At 34.7% G+C, this 18164-nt stretch overlaps 3 protein-coding genes across 3 annotated transcripts; 2 read left to right on the top strand and 1 right to left on the bottom strand.

Annotated features, from left to right (window-relative positions):
- Positions 1 to 1807: 1807 nt before the first annotated feature.
- Positions 1808 to 2398, top strand: Phum_PHUM174930 (uncharacterized protein; the record flags this gene model as incomplete). The annotated part of the gene is made up of 3 exons (XM_002425070.1): positions 1808 to 1903; positions 1987 to 2171; positions 2242 to 2398. 3 exons carry the CDS (start codon positions 1808 to 1810, stop codon positions 2396 to 2398), a joined length of 438 nt encoding a protein of 145 aa, XP_002425115.1.
- Positions 2399 to 2573: 175 nt separating this feature from the next.
- Positions 2574 to 2911, bottom strand: Phum_PHUM174940 (uncharacterized protein; the record flags this gene model as incomplete). Its single annotated transcript, XM_002425071.1, has 2 exons — positions 2574 to 2797; positions 2848 to 2911. 2 exons carry the CDS (start codon positions 2909 to 2911, stop codon positions 2574 to 2576), a joined length of 288 nt encoding a protein of 95 aa, XP_002425116.1.
- A 2255-nt stretch (positions 2912 to 5166) lies between these two features.
- Phum_PHUM174950 (paramyosin, long form, putative) lies at positions 5167 to 9567 on the top strand (the record flags this gene model as incomplete). The annotated part of the gene is made up of 3 exons (XM_002425072.1): positions 5167 to 5242; positions 5452 to 5688; positions 5777 to 9567. The coding sequence occupies 3 exons, from the start codon at positions 5167 to 5169 to the stop codon at positions 9565 to 9567; spliced, it is 4104 nt and encodes a 1367-aa protein (XP_002425117.1).
- Between the last annotated feature and the right edge of the window lie 8597 nt (positions 9568 to 18164).

Consider the following 18164-nt stretch of genomic DNA (forward strand, 5'->3'; position numbering starts at 1 on the left):
TTATTATTATTATTTAAATTATTTACATTTTATTGTTTTTATTCTTACTTATTATTATTATTATTATTATTACGGTATTTTATTATGTATTTTTTTAATTATTAAGCACAAAATGTAATGTAATGTAATAATTTTTATTTTATTTTATTTTTTAATTGTTTATACAGCCTATAAATAAATAAATATAAATAAATTTATTTTAATTATTATTATTATTATTATTATTATTATTATTGTTTAATTAAAAAAAAAAAAAAAGAACAATCCTTAAGTTTCAAGAATTTTCTAGATAAATTCATATGGATAACTTTTTATATTTATTTATTAAAAGGCGGTTTATAAATCAATCAATTAATTTATTTATTTATTTATTAATCATTTATGGATTTGCGATATTTTATTATTATTATTATCATTATTTAAATTTTTTTATTAATTAATAATCGATCATGTTTAAAAATCTACTACTGCCTTTTTAATACATATACTATATTAATTATTTTTTTTAATTTTAATGTAATTTAAACCGAGAGTAATTCAAGTCAATAATGATGATAATAATGATGATGATAATAGTAAATGTTTATTCGCCGAATTGCCGTCCTTTTTAATTTATTTAATTTATTAAAATTTTTTTTTTTTTTTTTTTGAAGAAGAAAAAGCCGCAGTTTTGCCTTTACAAATAGCTTGTTATCAATCGTTAGTTTTTTTTTTTTTTTTTTGTTATCATTATATCCGGTTAGAAAAAGAAAATTTTTTTACTCTCGGAATTTTCTTTATTTGATTTTTTTTTCTTATTGATGAAAATAAATAATAATAATAATAATAATATGATGCATTACAAAAATATAATTAAATGATTACACTTAATAAAAAATTTGACTGAAATCATCATGTATTTCAATTTAAAAAAAAATTAATTAAATAAATGTTTTGTATTTATAAATAAATAAATAAAATCTCTCTCTCTCTCTCTCTATCTCTATCTATCTCTCTTTGATAATAATAATATTTGATGTAAAATTTTTTAATTTTATTAATGTTTATTACTGAACAAAAAAAGTTAGGACCATATTTTATTTATTAATATTTTAAAAACAATTGTAAATTTTTTCTTTTTTTTTTTTTGTTTTAGTAATATTATTAATAATAATAATAATGATAATGATAATGATAATGTAATTTGTTTTTTTTTTTTTAGTTTGTGTAAATATTAAAAGAACGAAAGAGAAAAAATAATAATAATAAGAAAAATTTCCTTTAGGTGATTTGTATTTTTTTATAATTTAATTATTATTATTATTACTGGAAAATAATTTTTAGTTTAAATAATTTTAAAATAAGAAGAAGAAAACGTTGGTAGTAGTATTTATTATTAGGGTAGATAAAAAAAAAAAAAAATTTAAAAAAACAAAAAAAAAAAAAATATATATATATATATAAATATAAATATGAATATACATATATTATTATAATATTTAATTATTCAGTTTTATGTGTACAGATTAAAATAAAATAATTTAAAAAATTTATTTTAATTGTTTTTTTACCTTTTTTTTTTTTCTTAAAGTGTTTGAAAAAGTTTTTTAAAAATAAAAATGACTGTTTGTTTTCGTGTTGAAATTTCCGCCATTTTTTTTTTTTTGTAAATTATTTTGATTGGCTATCGTTCGTTCGAAATAAATCATAGAGTAATAAACATATGATTTCAAAAAAATTGGTAGTCAGTATAATAAAGGGAGATTAGGGGATTAGTGCAATTATTTAACGGGTTATATAACGGTATTTATTTAATTAAATTAATAAAATGTCTGGAATCGTGGGTGAAGAAGCATTGAAACTTGCTCAAACTATTTGGAAAACAATGTGTAAAGGTAAAGGTTATGAAAGAAATTTACAGCAGGTATGAAAATAAAAAAAATTTTTTCTAAACAGAAATAAATTAATTAAAATTAAGTTGTTTTCACATAAGTTTTTCTCTTTTAGGTAGTTATTAAATCTGCTGGACAGGGTGCATGCGTTGCTGAATTTCAAGTCGAAGAAGGAATGACAAACAAAGGAGGAGGATTACATGGTGGTTGTACAGCAACATTAATCGATTGTATATCAACAATAGGTTTAATGACGAGTAAAAATTCAAGTCCTGGTGTATCTATTAATCTTAGTGTAAAGTAAGTTGAATTTATAAAAATTTTATATATAATAAACAGGATGACATTCATATATATTTATTTATTTTAGTTATCTGAAGGGTGCCAAAGTTGGCGAAACAATAGTTATCGATTCTAAAACAGTCAAGTCAGGCAAAACTTTAGCATTTTTGGAAACAGTTCTTAAAAAAAAAGATAATAATGATGTAGTGGCTACAGGTTCCCATATAAAATTTATAGGAAGTTAATTTCTGTGATTATTATTTTAGTAAATGGATTTTTGACAGGAAAAAATAAAATTATTTACATAATATTTTTAATTATTGTTACATAATATATTGTTTCGATAGCAATATATATTAATATTTTAATATTTAGTATTTTGTTTTTATCAGAGTTAAAAAATTATGATAACTTTGAGATTTAATCATTAAAATCAGAGTCGTCATCATCTAAATCTAAATCGTCAAAATCAAAATCATCACTTTCCTTTTTATCCAAACTCAATTTATTTAATTTTTCAAGAATTAATTCTTCTGTATTATAATCTTCAGGTGAATTATTAATTTTTCTATAAAAAGTTCTCCTTTTCCTTTCCGATAGACTTTTAATTGCATCTTCCACATTTGGTAATTTTAATAATTTTTCTATGTTATTATTTGCATTTGATAAAATTATTTCTTTTTGTTGCCCACACTTGGGACATAATTTATCCTTTTCAGCACAATCGCGACACATTGTATGATAGGCGTGTTTAACATTTTTATTCTTACATTTTACACACGTTGAAGGGTTCTTCAATGGTTTATATTTTTTATATTTAATTTTCCATTCTAATATATTTTTACACCTAATGCACACATTATTTATTTCTATCGAATTTAAAAGTTTTGTATTGTGACTGGTATCGTGTAAATTATTTTTAAATTGTTTTTTATTTTGATATTTTTGAGGACGAGTCCTCGTTGTGTTGCCTTTTTGCGTACTCATTTCTTTTGTAAAAAATACAAAAGCAATTTCGAAATTTCTTATTCTACTACTAATATGCTAAACACTACGAATAATCTAGTTCCACGTCACTTTTCCCTCTCTTCTAACCTGTATGCTTTACAAATTAAATTTATTATAAATAAAATTGATATTTTTTCACTTAAATAAATATTTATTACTTTAAATTCACTGTTTTAACTATTAAATTATTTTTTTTAAAAAAAATGTGAATTAAAAGGAAACATAACAAAACTAAAAGAGTTTTCAGTGTAGAAACGTTTTACATAATGATATTAATTAAAATTTAAGTATAATAAAATTGCAACAATATTTATTTATTTAAGAATTGAAAAAAAAATATTAAATTTAATTTTACACATAAAATTATTCAAGTTCATGCAATGACCTTTGATTTTCATTACTTTTTTAGAAAATAGTTTGTCTGCTGGCTTATTTCCAACAGATCATTAATTAAAATTTTTTCTCCCAAAACATTTTAAAATTTAATGTAAAACAAACAGTGATGTGTTAACAGTTTTTTTTTTTTTTTTTTTTACATTACTCATTGATATTTTTAAACAAAAAAAAAAATTCATCTGAAAAAGGTATAAACTTATTTCTGTATTATTTATTTTAAAATAATTACATATAAAATATTTAAAACTGCGCATATTTTAAAAATTCAATTTTTTTTTTTTTTTTTAAATATATCAGTGCATATTCCAAATTTAAAAATTTAAAAAAAAAGAACATTAAGAAGTATTTTGTTTGATACGATTTATTATTTTTAAAAAAATTTTAGCAGAAAATTTCATCTGTTTTTTCCAAATGAGAGTAAGTAATAAACAAAAAAAACCTGTTTAAAGAGCGTTATGAAATAAATAAAAAATAATTTTTTTTAGATATAGCTTATATTATAAACAATATTAACTGTGATTTTTTTTATTTACGCAGTTAAAAATTACGAATTTTTTTTTCCTAAAGTTTCACTTTTTTTTATTTTAATATGTGAAAATCATTAGAAAAGTTATTCGTTTTAATAAAATAAGTGTTTTTATCATTGATATACTAATATAAATCATTTACATATATTTTTTTCGAACACAGGTATATTATTATTATTATTATATTTTTTTTCTTTCATAGAATGCATGAACCCATTTGAAAGATAAATTTTATTTTATTTTAAATCGTGCGAGTATATTATATTTCGGCTAAAAAATTTAAAACAAAATTATTTGTTTATGTCTCACAAAAATACAATGTAATAGTTTCAACTGTCAACAAGAAAAAAGTCCCCGAAAAAGGCCTCAAGAATGATATTCGAAACTTGAACGTGTTTTTTTTCCAACGGTTTTTTTTGCAGTTTCGTTTGTTGTCGTTTGTGCAGATTGATTCAGATTTTTTATCATTTTATTTATATTTGAAATAAACTAAAATTAGGATTTAAGGTATGATAAATTATTAATTTTCTAATATATATATATTAAGATTTTTTTATTAATAGTATTTTATTTGAAATAAAAAAAATGGCGTAACTTTTTACTTAAATTTTTAAGTGCATTGTTACCAGTGATGAAAACTTATTGTTTTTTAATTAAGCATACCTAAAGTTAAAATATATACAATTAATTTTGAGTTCCCCAAGTAAAATTTTATTTAAAAGAGCTTTTAGGAGTAATTAAAACCTTGACATCTTTTAGATAATGAAAATTTGTTTATTTGATATATTGCCAAACCACTTGGCATTCTTTACAATTTTTTAACCTGTCGACGGAAAATTTTTTTGCGAACCAAGTTTCAGCCTGTTGCACGTAGTTTTGTATTTAAAAAATGTTTTAAGTTATTTTAATAAATTTTTAGAAACAAAATTCCATATTAACAAGTCTCATACTTGTGGGTATGTAATTAAAATGTTGACTATTTTTTTTGTTTAAGGATATGCAGTAATCTCTACTGCTGTTTATGTGTTAGGTTGTTTTACAGTAAATTCATGTATTAGAAATTAGAACATCTTAAAAAAAAAATGGAAACATTAGTGTGTAAAACATCAAGCAATGAAATTCAAGAAGGAGACTTTGGTCTAGACACAAATTTTAGAGGTAGGCTTGGATTTATAAAAATTAAACATTTTGAAAATTTTCACAAATATTATTATTATTTTCGAATAAAATGAAGAAAATAAAATAACAAAAAAAAAAAAAAAAACTATTAAATTGATTGCTCTATTAATTTTTAATATGTACTGAAATGTATTCATTATAAAAATTTTACATAACGATAATTTTAAACTTGAACATTTTAAATTAAGCTTTACTCTTTACAAATTCAGATTTGGCTTCAACTGATATTACTATTTCACAAAACACTAATAGTGAAGAATTTATGGAATCTAGTAAGGAAAATTTAATCAATCAAACCAGTACTACTTCTTTTGGCAGTGATTCTAAAACTTCTAACGGATTGTCAAACAAAACATTATCTCCAACTTTAATAGGGCAAGCTTTCAAGGTTATGAAAAATTTATTTTCTCCAGATAAAATTATGAGTAAGTAAATTTTTTATAAAACAGTTTTAAACATTTCCCTTTTTTTTTTTTATAATTGTTAAATAATTTTTGTTTAAATTGTTTACAGGTAAATCATCCAACAATGCACAGTCGTGTGATTCTTCAGAATCGTTTTCTGATTCATTAAAATATAAAAGTAAATCTGCACAGGATGTTTCGATAGTTGGTTGCAAAAATCTTGAAAGTAAATTTGAAACTGAGAATGAGAATAATGTTGGCGTTATTGCAAGTTCTCATAATTTAGATAATCACAACACAACCAATGAATCTTACTTAACCACTGGATCAATTGTTGAAGATTCATTTCAATCTGCAGTTACTAATTTAGATGGTACAAGAGAAGTGATAAAGAGTGATCACAATGTTTCTTCAGTAATTTCACTTGACAATTCCCAGTGTTTGACCTCAACGAATTCTTGTAATGAATCTACTATTTATAATGATTGCACCTTGGAAAACACAATAATTAAAATTTCTGATATAAGTTTGTCAAATAATTGTCGACTTCCAGTCGCGAAAAACGATAGTAACTGCAATGATTTAGAGGTTGTAAATAAAAGTATTTTGACTGAAAACGAAAAAGTTGAAATGCCTAAAAATTCTGGAGAATGTTGCGTTGACGACACATCTGTAATGAATTCTGTAAATAATGATACAGTTCTTTCCGAAATGGAGCAAAGTGAAAACAATTGTTGCTACAGTAAAAGTTCCGAAAAATTTTATGATTTTGAAAAAAATATGGAATCTGACCTTGCAGAGACCTGTATGGACGATAATAATGAAAATAATAAAAATTCTGAGGATTTAAATTCTGTAGATTTATTTCGATTTACAAAACCAACATCTACAGAATCCGAGACGAGTTTTTTTGATGTCAATGAAACTGAAAGTGAATGTTTTTTCGAAGTAGCAAATGATGGTCCCGAAAATGCATTAACTGGCAGCATCAGCACTACTACAATAATTCTAGATAAGAATCATCCATCGAATCACTTTTTGGAAAACGGAGGAGATAAAAGTCCAGTAATTTCTATTTATGATTCTAAGAAAAGTACGTCTCCTAATAATAAATGTACAAAAAATGAATTCTTACTTAATCAAAGTATTGAACAGGTGGAAAAGAAAATGAAAAAATCAAATAATAATAAAAAGGGAAATTTTAACAAATTGAATAAAACTTTTGATGGAAGTAATAGGAAAAATTTTAATAAATCTCCAAAATCAAAACGAAACGGAAGTTTAGATTTAAAAGGAAAGAAAAATAGTTTGAGTAATCATGCAGAGATTACCAATAATCATACTTACACTCATGAAGAACGCGACAATAATAATTCTACGCCTTCTCAAAATTTTTCTAGTATGCCTGATTTATCACTCGCTAAAACCCTTTCCTCTCAACAGAGTTATACTATTTTGGAAACAATGAATGATTTGAAAAGACCCGTTATTAACTCTCCGGAAGATTCCAACGTCACAACAAGTACAAATTCTTTTTGTAGCTCTGGCAGTAATCTTGTTGGCAAGAAAACTTATACAAAAATATCTAATGAATTTGATCTTACCACGAGTAAAACTGAAACTTTAATTTCTGCTCCGAAGCAATCTACTCCTGTTGTAGCAGGAAACAAGACGGATGAAACTTCAACGAATTGTGAAAGTCTTTTATCAAGTCCTACATCGGAAGTGCTGGTGGGTTGCAATATTGAAAAAAAACTCGAAAATGTTGATGGTGAAACAAAAAATTTGAATTCTGTTCCTTTTATAGGCAAGCATGAAATCGAAATTTCACCCATAAACTCTTTCAACGAAGATCCTCTTCCTTGTATAGAAAAAAAACTATCATCGAATGATGAGACGGGTTTTGATAGTTTAGAAAACGCAAATAAAACTCGGTTTTCATCTCTTGAAAATAATGTTTTTCGTGTATCCCAGTCCAGCATAAATCAAACAACAATCGATCTATCCGAACCTGGGACCGATAAATTGAAAGATACTCAACCTTTAAATCCTTGTCCTGATTCCAAAGATCTCGATAAACCTATGGAAAATAATTGTCAATTAAATGTGACGATAGATTTGACTACGCAGGTACCTGGAGTTGAACTCGAAGAAACTTTCGAAAAAAAAGAATTAAAAAATGAAACGGAAGAGAATAATGTACAGTATTCGTCGATTAACGGTAGAAGAGAATCAGAAGACAAAGAAAAAGTCGATGGAAAATCAAGTACATCCGAGCTGCCGATGGATAACAATGATCGTCGTATCACTGTCGAAGAACCTTTACTCACGGACAGCAAAAGAAATTCGACATCAAGTTTTTTAAGCGTAACAAGTTCGAACGCATCCTTGCTTTACATTGATAACGCAATTATGGAATCGCATCAACAAATGAACGCAAACGATAATAATAATATAAATAAAAATAAAGACGTAAAAATAATTAAAGAAGAGGTACAAATTAATTCTGCGGACAACGAAAAATGGTCAGACGGATCTAATTTAACATCACCTGTAAATATGGGCCTGCCGATGGATTGTGGTACAACAACTTCCGTTACGGATGTTTATTCGAAATTTCAATGCGATCCGAATTTAATGGAACTCATAAAGGAACAATTCACATCGAAAGATATCGAAAAAGTTTGCAGCGTTGTCGAGGGTATGTCGGATACGGTTTTATCAAATTCCGATTTCAAATCCGAGGATTACGATTTTAAAAAACCCATTTTCGAACCACACGTAAACGGTTTGAATTCTAAAAATATAAGAATAAGTTTTAGTATAAATAACGAAGAGAAAACACCGGAAGAAATTTTTAAAGCGTTGTCACCTCACAGTTTTGACTTCTTGGGTTCCATCAGTGGTAAACCGACAGGTCGAGATTTAAGTCGCGAATCACTTTTCGTGAAATTCGATCCCCTGGTACAAGCCCCAAACGGTGTCAGTTTAATAGATTTTACGAAAGAAGTCGAAGAATTAAACACCGCGATAGAATTATCCCCGAATAATAATAATAATAATAATAATAATTCTGCCGTCGAACATTTACTAAATATTTCTCCTCAGAAAAATCCCGAAATCATAGTACCTCCTCTCACTCCTCTTTCGAACAGGAATAAAAAATCCGTGAGCGAACCGAATATAGAAAAATTAAAAGAATTACAAAACGAAATTTATTTTATGAAAAATTTATACGCGGAAAGGGAAAAGGCAAACAGTGAGAAATGGGACGATTACGAAACTCAAATAGCAAGGTTGACGGGAGAAAAATGTCTTTTGGAACAAAATTTAAAAGAATCCGGGGATAGGGAAAAATCACTCGTTAAAAAAATGCAAGAACAAAATCGTAACGTCGAACAATTGAAAACGATAATGGAGGAATACGTGAAAGTCATATCAGCACTCACGACGGAATTGGAAAATGTGAAAAAGGAAAATGAAAAACAAATAAAAAATTTAACGACGGAAAAAGACACGTACATGATACATTTGCAAAATACTGAAGCCGCATTCACGGACGTGCACGCGAAATACGAGAAAAGTAAAAAAACTATAATCAATTTGAAAACGAACGAAACGATGTTTAGGAAAACGATAGCGGAACAAATGGAAAAAATGGAAGAGTACAAGGAGAAAACGGGAGAAGTGCAAGAGAAAACGTGGAGGGAAATGGAAAAATTACGGGAAGAATTAAACGAGGAGAAAATTTTACATTCGCAAGAATTGACTCGACTTAGAGCACAATTGAGAAAAACGGAATTAAAACTCGAAGCGATGCAAGAATCATTGGAACAAAAAATAAAAGAAAATCAACAGTTGACGGCCATTTGCGACGAGCTTATTGAGGGTAAAAAATAAACGTGGAAAAAGAAAAAAAATCCGTTAGGAATATTAATTGTAATGATATGCATATATATATAAATATACACGTGTAATAATAATAATAATAATAATAATAATCGTTTAAACCGGAAATTATTTAATTTTTTGTGAGTTTTCGTTAATTTTTATTTTCCTTTTTTTTTTTTTTTAATTTTTGTATGTATATATATATAAGCAGTGTTTGTTAATTTATAAACTTTTTTTTGTTTTTTATTATTATTATTATTTTTTTTTTAACTTCAAGCTGATGTAATCAATTCAATGTTAAAATAAATACGTTTTATATATGTTATTGTTTGTTTTTAACTGGAAATGGGGGGGGGGGGATTTTGTCCAGGAGTTGGAAAAACCAACAACAGTATCTTAGTATAACGACGTTTGAAAAATACTAATAATAATAATAATGTAGGAAAGCATGTTAATAATAAAATAAATAAATAAAGTTGAAGAAATGTGTCATGCTCTCTATATAGTTTTGGTCATTTTGAATACGACGGGAGTAAGGAAAAAAGGGGAGAAAAAGGGGAAAGGGGGGGAAAGTTCGTTGAAAATAAAAAAATAAAAAAAAAAAAAGTAAAAAAAATTTTTTATTTTATTTTTTTTTTTTTTTTAGTTTCGTTCGTGACATTAAATGAACCATTTCTTCCTTCTTCTTCTTTTTCTCTTCTTCGTTCGTTGTGATTATTTTTTATTTTAATTTTATTTATTTATTTATTATTGATTCGTTTCGTTTTAAATATCATACAAGTGTTTTTTTTTTTTACTAACAATAATAATAATAATAGTAATAATTTTTTAATTATTTTTAAAAAATAAAAAATAATAATAATTATGAAAAATTAATAATAATAATGAAATTTTTATTGATTTTTTTTTTAATTTTATTACTTTTAACGGGTAAGTTTTTAACGACAAATAGCAATAATAATAATAATAGTAAGTGTTTTTAACTGTGAAAATTAATGGAGGATGGTTTTATTGTTTTTTTTTAATTTTTTTTAAAGAACAAGAAATTTTAAATTGTTAATAAATTTATTTATTTATTTATTATTTGGCGTGACACGTACGTATATCGTCGTTAATTGTAAATTTTTTATTTTATTTTATTTTTATTATTATTATTATTGTTTTCTTCTACGTCATTTTGTTTTAATAAAAAATATTTTTAAAAAAATAATTTTGAAAAATTAGAGTGAGTGAGTGAAAAAAAAAAAGAAACAAAAAAATTTTTTTTTTCGTTTCATTTTTATATGGTAATATTATTATTATTATTAATTATTTAATGGGTTTTGTTTAATGTTTCTGTTTATGTTTATGTTTTTTTTTTTCTGTTTATCGATTCGTCCTGTCCTGCGTAAAAATGTTTTTTTTTTTTGCATGTTTGTCGTATTAAAATAATTATTTAATTAAATTTTCTGTCATTAGGGAATTGAATATTTTTTTTTAGAGAGGAAATTTTTTTACCTTTGCTTTTACCCACTCTCTCTCCTTCTCTCTCTCTCTCTCTCTCTCTCTCTCTCTCTCTCTACATTTCTATTCTTCTCTCTTTTCCTCTCTCACTTTCTCTACCTCTATTCTCTCCTCCCTTTCCCTCTTTTTCTACCTTTCTTCTCTTCTCTTTCTCAGTTCCTCTCACTCTCTGTCTCTTTACCTTTCTCTTCTCTTCTCTCTTTCTCTCTCTCTCACTCTTTCTACTTCCCTTTTCTTCTGCTCTCTTTCTCTACTTAACGCTCTTTCTTTCTACCTGTCTTCTGTTCTCTTTTCTCACTCCCTCCTGTTACCTCTCTTCTCTTCCTTCATTCCCACTGTTACTTTCTCTACCTCTCTTTCTCTTTCTCACTCTCTACCTCTTCATTTCTCCTTCCTTTCTCTCTCACTCTTTCTGCCTCTCTTCTCTTCCGCTACCTTCTTTCTCACAGACTCTCTCTCTCTTTGCCTCTCTTTTCTCTTCTTTCCCTCTACTTGTCTGCTACTTTCTTTCCCACTCTTACTTTCTTTACCTTTATTCTTTTCTCGTCCCTCTCTCTCTCTTTCTACTTTTCTTTTCTTCCCTCTTCCTACCTTTCTTTTCTTCTCTCTTTCTACCTTTTTTTTCTTCTCTCTTTCTCACTTCCTCCTCTCACCTCCTCTCCTCTCTTTCTCACACTTTCTGTCGCTCTCTCTCTCCCTTTACTTCTTTACTACTCTCTTTCCCACTCTTACCTTCTTTACCTCTCTTCTTTTCTCGTCCCCCTCTCTCTTTCTACTTTTCTTTTCTTCTCTTTCTCTCTTCCTCCTCTCTCCTCCTCTCCTCTCTTTCTCACACTTTCTGTCTCTTCCTTTCTCTACCTACCTCTCTTCTCCTTCTCCTCTCCTCTCTTCCTTGATTATTGTTTAATTTTTACTATTATTATTACTCTTCTCCATTTAATAAAATTAATATTTATTAAAAGGTCAACGAACTCATTAAAAATTATTAATTAAAAAAAATTTTTTTTCTATTTACTGTTTTTGGTAAACCCTATGAGATTTCCTTCTGTAAAAAAAAAGTGATTTTTCAAATATTTCCATAAAAATTTACATATAAATGTAACTTTGTGAAAATAAATAAATATTCGATAGAAAAGATAATAATAATAATAATAAAAAAAGATAAATTTTAAAGGGATGTTTTTCATCATTTTATTAAGGTCAAAGTTTAACATGTTTTTTTTTTTGTTTTATTACTTTCAGATCGAAATCGTTTTTTTTTTTTATATATATATATATAAGAGATAAAATTAAATTGGTCGAGTAAAAAAAAAAGGTTCCATATATCTATTATTATTATTATTATTGTTGTAATTTTTTTTTCAGTGAGTATTGATTGTAATAATTTATCTTGTTATCAATGCATAAGATATTCAAACGAAGAATGTAAACAAGATGAATTATTACCATGTTCAAAAGTATCAGATCGTTGCGTCACGCACATTTCAAAAAGACGTAAGAAATTTATATGATAATAATGATAATAATAATTTGTTTAAACAAAATAAAATTTTATTGTTTTTTTTTTTTTTAAATAGAAAACGAAGGATATAGAATAAAACGTGAATGTGGGTTAGGTCCTTGCGGATTTGAAGATGATATGGTAAATAAAGGACTCGGAATGGATTTTTGTAATCGTGATAAAAATGAATATTTTTGTATTTTCTGTTGTAAAACTCATGGTTGTAATAAAAATTCTTCATCCTTTCCATTTTCTAATATTTTTTTAATTTTAAGCTCAATTTTATTTATTATTATTATTATTATTATTATTAATAACTAATTTTTTTTTTTTTACCTTTATTATTTTAATTAAAAATTTACAAATTAAATATAAAAAAAAGGTGAAGGTCTTTTTTATCGATATTTTCCTTTTACGGTTTTTTATGAATCTTTCTTTCTCTTTAAACGTTGTCTAATAACATTAATAATAAGCTCAAGATCAGGCATTGCAGGCTTATAAGTAAGAGAAGGTATAATTCTCAAAGTCCGCCAAGATGACATGAGCCGATTTTAAAAAAAGAACCGATCGTTTCATTTCCTGTTGTCTGATTTGGCAAAACATGAATATCTGGAGAGGCACAATAAAATTTGTCAATATCTTCACTGGAATATCCTGTGGTGTTGAACAGGAACGAGGGTATCAAATCCTTCGCGGAGGTCTTGACCGTCGCGAGGGATCGCGTGGATTTGGCAAAGTTAGGAATCGACTCCCTTAGGATCCGTCCGTCCGCGAACGGGGGAAGGGTTTTCGAAATCAAGGGTAAAAACAGGGCGGCCAAGGCGGCGGGGTTGGCCGAAGAACTTTCGAAGGTCGTGGGGCCGATGGGGGTCACGGCGACGTGTCCCGCAAGAAAGGTCGACCTCCGAGTCGAGGGTCTCTGCGAGTCCGCGACGTCGCACGACGTCGCTCTCGCGTTGTCTAGTGCGAGCGGATAACCTATCTCCGAAGTTTTGGTGCGTCCTCCGGTCGGAGGGAGCGCACGACCGCGACTGTTCGAGAGTTCGCGTCCGTTCCCGCGGCCGCCGTGTCCGTCCTCCTCGAGGCGGGCAAGGTGACCGTCGGTTGGGTCAGAGCGCGGGTGGTTTTCCCGCCGAAGCGAAAGGCCGTGTGTTTCAGGTGTCTCAACCCGGGGCACCTGGGCGCGCGGTGTCCCAAGTTCGAGGGTAGGGTAGAGGGAGCGCAGGAACGTTGCTTCAGGTGCGGAGGGACGGGGCACCAGGCCCGCGATTGCGCGAACTCGATTCGTTGCGCGGTGTGCGCGGAGGCCGGCCGTCCGGCTAACCACCGGTTGAGCGGTCCTTCGTGTTCGGCGCCTTCGGTCAAGGGAAAAGCCATCCGTTGGGGTTCGACTGATTTACAGGGGGGTGCGACGCGGGGAGATTCTTCGTGTGAGCCGAGAACGAACGGCTCTGCCCAGAGTTCGACGTAAACATGCCGAAGTTTCTCCAAGTCAATCTGAATCACTGCAGGAGAGCGCAAGATCTCCTGCTCAATCAGGTGGGCGCGTGGGGGGTCGACGTCGTCATGATTTCGGAACCCTACGACGTTCCGAAAAGGGGGGAAAGTCGCGAGAGTTCTTGGTTCAGTTCCGAAGACGGCGCGGCCGCGATACTATTCTCGAACTCGGTTCGTACGCCGAGGCCTCGAGAGCTGTCACGGGGGGAGGGTTTCGTTCTGGTCGGATGGGGAAACGTGGTTCTGGTGTCCGCTTAATCGTCCCGTCGGCCAGTTCGAGAATTTCTTGCACGCGCTCGCGAGGGAGATCGATCGGTTCGGGGGGGGGTCACGTCCCACTCTCGTCTGCGGCGACTTCAACGCTAAGCACGTCTCGTGGTCGGGGTTCGCAAACAACGCGCGCGGCCGACTCCTCAAAGGAATGGTTCGATTCGCGTCATTTCGTCGTGCGCAATAAGAGGGGGGCTAAAACTTGCGTGCGGGCCACCGGCGAATCCGCGATCGATCTCACGGTTTCTTCTGTCGCGGCCGCGGCGTGGGTCTCCGGCTGGGAGGTCCTTTCCAATTTCGAGTCCCTGAGCGACCACGTCTACCTGGCGTTCTCGTTCGGGGCTCCTCGGAGTTCGGAGGGGCTGCCTCTCGGTCCGGCGGTCCTCGCGTCGTCGTTCCGCCCCGGTGGAGCCTGAGGTCGATAGACGAAGAGCGGCTCGTCCAGTGTCTCGCCGCGGAGTCGTGGCGAAGGACCAACGTTTCGGGGGATGAAAACGCCGACGAGATGGCGCGGGCGATCCGGGGCGATTTGCATCGAATATCGAATTCGTGCATCAGGAGGGTCGGTTCGCGATCGAACGAGCGCAAGCGGCCTAAATATTGGTGGACGGACGAGATAGGAGAGCTGTGGAAGGAGTCCTGTCTCGCCCGTCGTCGGTTCGGGGAACGAAAACACGAACTCCTCCGCCGCGGAGGAGATTACGAACAGATCGTGACCGATTCGACTTTGCTGGGGCTTAAAGCGGAGTGGCGGGCTTCGCGGGTTCGCGTTCGCCGAGCGATATGGAGTTCGAAGGAGGAGAGTTGGAAGGAGCTCCAGAGCGAGGTCGACGCGGATTCGTGGGGTTTTCCGTTCCGCATCGTGACCAAGAAGCTGCAGAGTTCGTCGGGGCCGCTGACGGCCGGCATGACGAGGAGTTTCTCGCCGAAGTCATCGCGGAGCTCTTCCCGCGCGTCGCGCCCTACGCGTTTCCTCCGGCGCGCTTCGCCTTCGACCGCGATTGCGACCGAGTAACCGAGGGGGAGATTCGCATCCTCCTCGATTGGCCTCCAAGAAGCGCTCGGCTCCGGGCCCGTACGACGTGCATTATCGAATCCTCGGCAAATCCCTCGGAGTGATGTGTTCGCGTCTTTCGTCGCTCTACACCGCGTGTTTCGAAGAGGCGTCGTTTCCGAAGCAGTGGAAGTTAGCGAACCTCGTGCTGCTCGAAAAACCGGGTAGGGACTCGTCGACGCCCGGCGCTTGTCGGCCGATTTCCCTTCTCGACGTGGAGGGTAAGTTGTTCGAGCGCGTCGTGGCGTCGCGGATAATCGGTCACACGGGGACGGACGGAGGGAGGAACGACCTCTCTCCGAATCAGTACGGCTTCCGGGCGGGCCGTTCGACTAACGACGCGCTCGTTCGAGTCCGTGACGTAATTAAAGAAACTCTGCGCCGGGCGGAGTCGCGATCGAGGTTTCGATAGACGTGAAAAACGCGTTCAATTCCGTTCCGTGGTCGGCGATACGGGACGGACTGGTTTCGAAGTCCGTGCCCTATTATCTCGTGTCGGTGATAGGGTCCTTCCTCTCGAAGAGGAAGATTTCGTACGAGAAGCTGGACGGAACGGCGGACGTTTTCTGCGGCGTGCCCCAGAAGTCGGTCCTCGGACCGCTCCTCTGGAATATCGCCTACGACTGCGTTCTCACCCGGACCGTCCTTCCCGAAGGTTGCTCTCTGATATGCTACGCGGAGAACGACACCCTGCTCCTCGCGACCGGTTGCGGGTGGGCGGAGGTCCGGGATCGTGCGGAAACGGGACTTTGCGCGACGGTGGAGATCATCCGGAGCATCGGACTTCGGGTGTCTCTGCCGAAGACGGAAGCCTGCGGATTCCATCGTCCGAGGAATTGGCTTCCCAACGGCCTGGCACGGTCGTCTGGGGGAGTAAGGATCGGGGTGGGGAGGACGCTCAAATATTTGGGGGTGACTTTCGACTCGGGTCGCACTTTCGGGCAACACCTCGCGCTCCTCGAACCGAAGATCCGAGTCGCGAGCGCATCGTTAAGGCGCCTGATGCCGAACCTGCGGGGTCCGCGGGCGAGGGTCAGGCGACTGTACGCGACGGTCATCTACTCCGTGGCCGTGTACGGAGCACCGGTGTGGGCCGAATCGGTGGCGGCATCGAGGCCGCTTCGCGAGAGGGCAATCCAACTTCAAAAGGCGCCTTTGAACAAGGTGGCGACGGCGTACAGGAACGTTGTGGCGGAGGTGGCTTGCCGTCTGTTGGGAACTCCCCCGCTCGATCTCCTCGCGCTGGAGAGACTCGTCCTCTACCGCGAGCGGGGTCGCGGCGGGCCGAGGAGAGCCGGATTCCGCAGGGAACTTCGCGTTCGATCGTGGCAGACTCGTTTCATCGAAAACGATACGGGGGGAAATACTTAAGGTTCTTGGCTCCCGAATGGAGAATTGGGTGGGGTGGGGTCACGGAAACGTGACCTGAAGTCTCTCTCAGGTCTTCACGGGCCACGAAGTGTTCGGCTCGTACTTGGCGCGCATCGGCAGAGAGGCGACGACGGAGTGTTGGTTCTGCGGTGCGCCCGAGGACGACGTCGAGCACACGGTCGCGATATGTCCCACGTGGGAAGAACACAGGCAGCGGCTGGTCGGCGTCATCGGACCCTACTTGTCGATCCGCGGCCTCGTGAATGCGTTGCTTCGCGGGCCCCGGGAATGGTCCGCGAGCGCGAAAAGTCTGGAGTTCGTCGACGTATGCTCCGGACGGGTAGGATTAAGGTTAGGTCTAAAGATAGGTTGGAAACTAAAAGGTTGATAAATCCCGCTGATGAGGAAGGCGAGGAGGATGAAGATGAGGAAGAGGCGGCAGAAGGAGCAGTTCTGCAACTTCGTCATCGGCCGAGGGAGAGGAAACGTCGTCGTCGGAACGAGGAGGAGGAGAAGGAAGAAAAAGAGGAGGAGGAAAAAAAGGAGGAGGAAAAAAAGGAGGAGGAAAAAAAGAGGAGGAAAAAAGGAGGAGGAAAAAAAGGAGGAGAAAAAAAGGAGGAGGAAAAAAAGAGGAGGAGGAAAAAAAAGGAGGAGGAAAAAAAGGAGGAGGAAAAAAAAGGAGAAAAAAAAGGAGAAGGAAAAAAAAAGGAGAAAAAAAGAGGAGGAAAAAAGGAGGAGGAAAAAAAGGAGGAGGAAAAAAAGGAGGAGGAAAAAAAGGAGGAGGAAAAAAAGGAGGAGAAAAAAAAGGAGGAGGAGGAGGAAAAAAAGGAGGAGGAGGAGGAAAAAAGGAGGAGGAGAAAAAAAAAGGAGGAGGAGGAGGAGGAAAAAAAGGAGGAGGAAAAAAGGAGGAGGAAAAAAAGGAGGAGGAAAAAAAGAGGAGGAAGAAAGGAGAAGAAGGAGGAGAAAAAAAAGGAGGAGGAAAAAAAAGAGGAGGAGGAAAAAAAAGAGGAGGAGGAAAAAAAAGAGGAGGAGGAGGAGGAGAAGAAGGAGGAGGTGGAGCAGGAGGAAGACGAAGAAGAAGATGACGACGGCGTCTTCGATTAGCGAGGTGTGGCGATGAACGCGAGCTTCGTCGTCGGTGAGTCTTTTTTAAAATTTCTCGGAGGTCGGCGGTCCCGGTCGATCTCCTCTATCTATCTTGCCCCCCATTTAGTCCTCATATCCCGTTAGGAGAGAATGCGGTCGACAAACGTCTTCATTTTCTTCTTTTAATATACCCTTTTCAATCCAGGTGGCGAAGTTCTAGTCTAAATCCCCAGCCCCGGCCGCATTCTCTAGAAGCAGGTGAGCTTTCCGTCCCTTTCCCCCCAAACGAAGGACCGGAGGACACTCCCGAAAGAGACTGCCGAA

The sequence above is a fragment of the Pediculus humanus genome, genomic scaffold (genome assembly GCF_000006295.1).
Source record: "Pediculus humanus corporis 1103172107521 genomic scaffold, whole genome shotgun sequence".
NCBI classification, from domain to species: Eukaryota; Metazoa; Arthropoda; class Insecta; order Psocodea; family Pediculidae; genus Pediculus; species Pediculus humanus.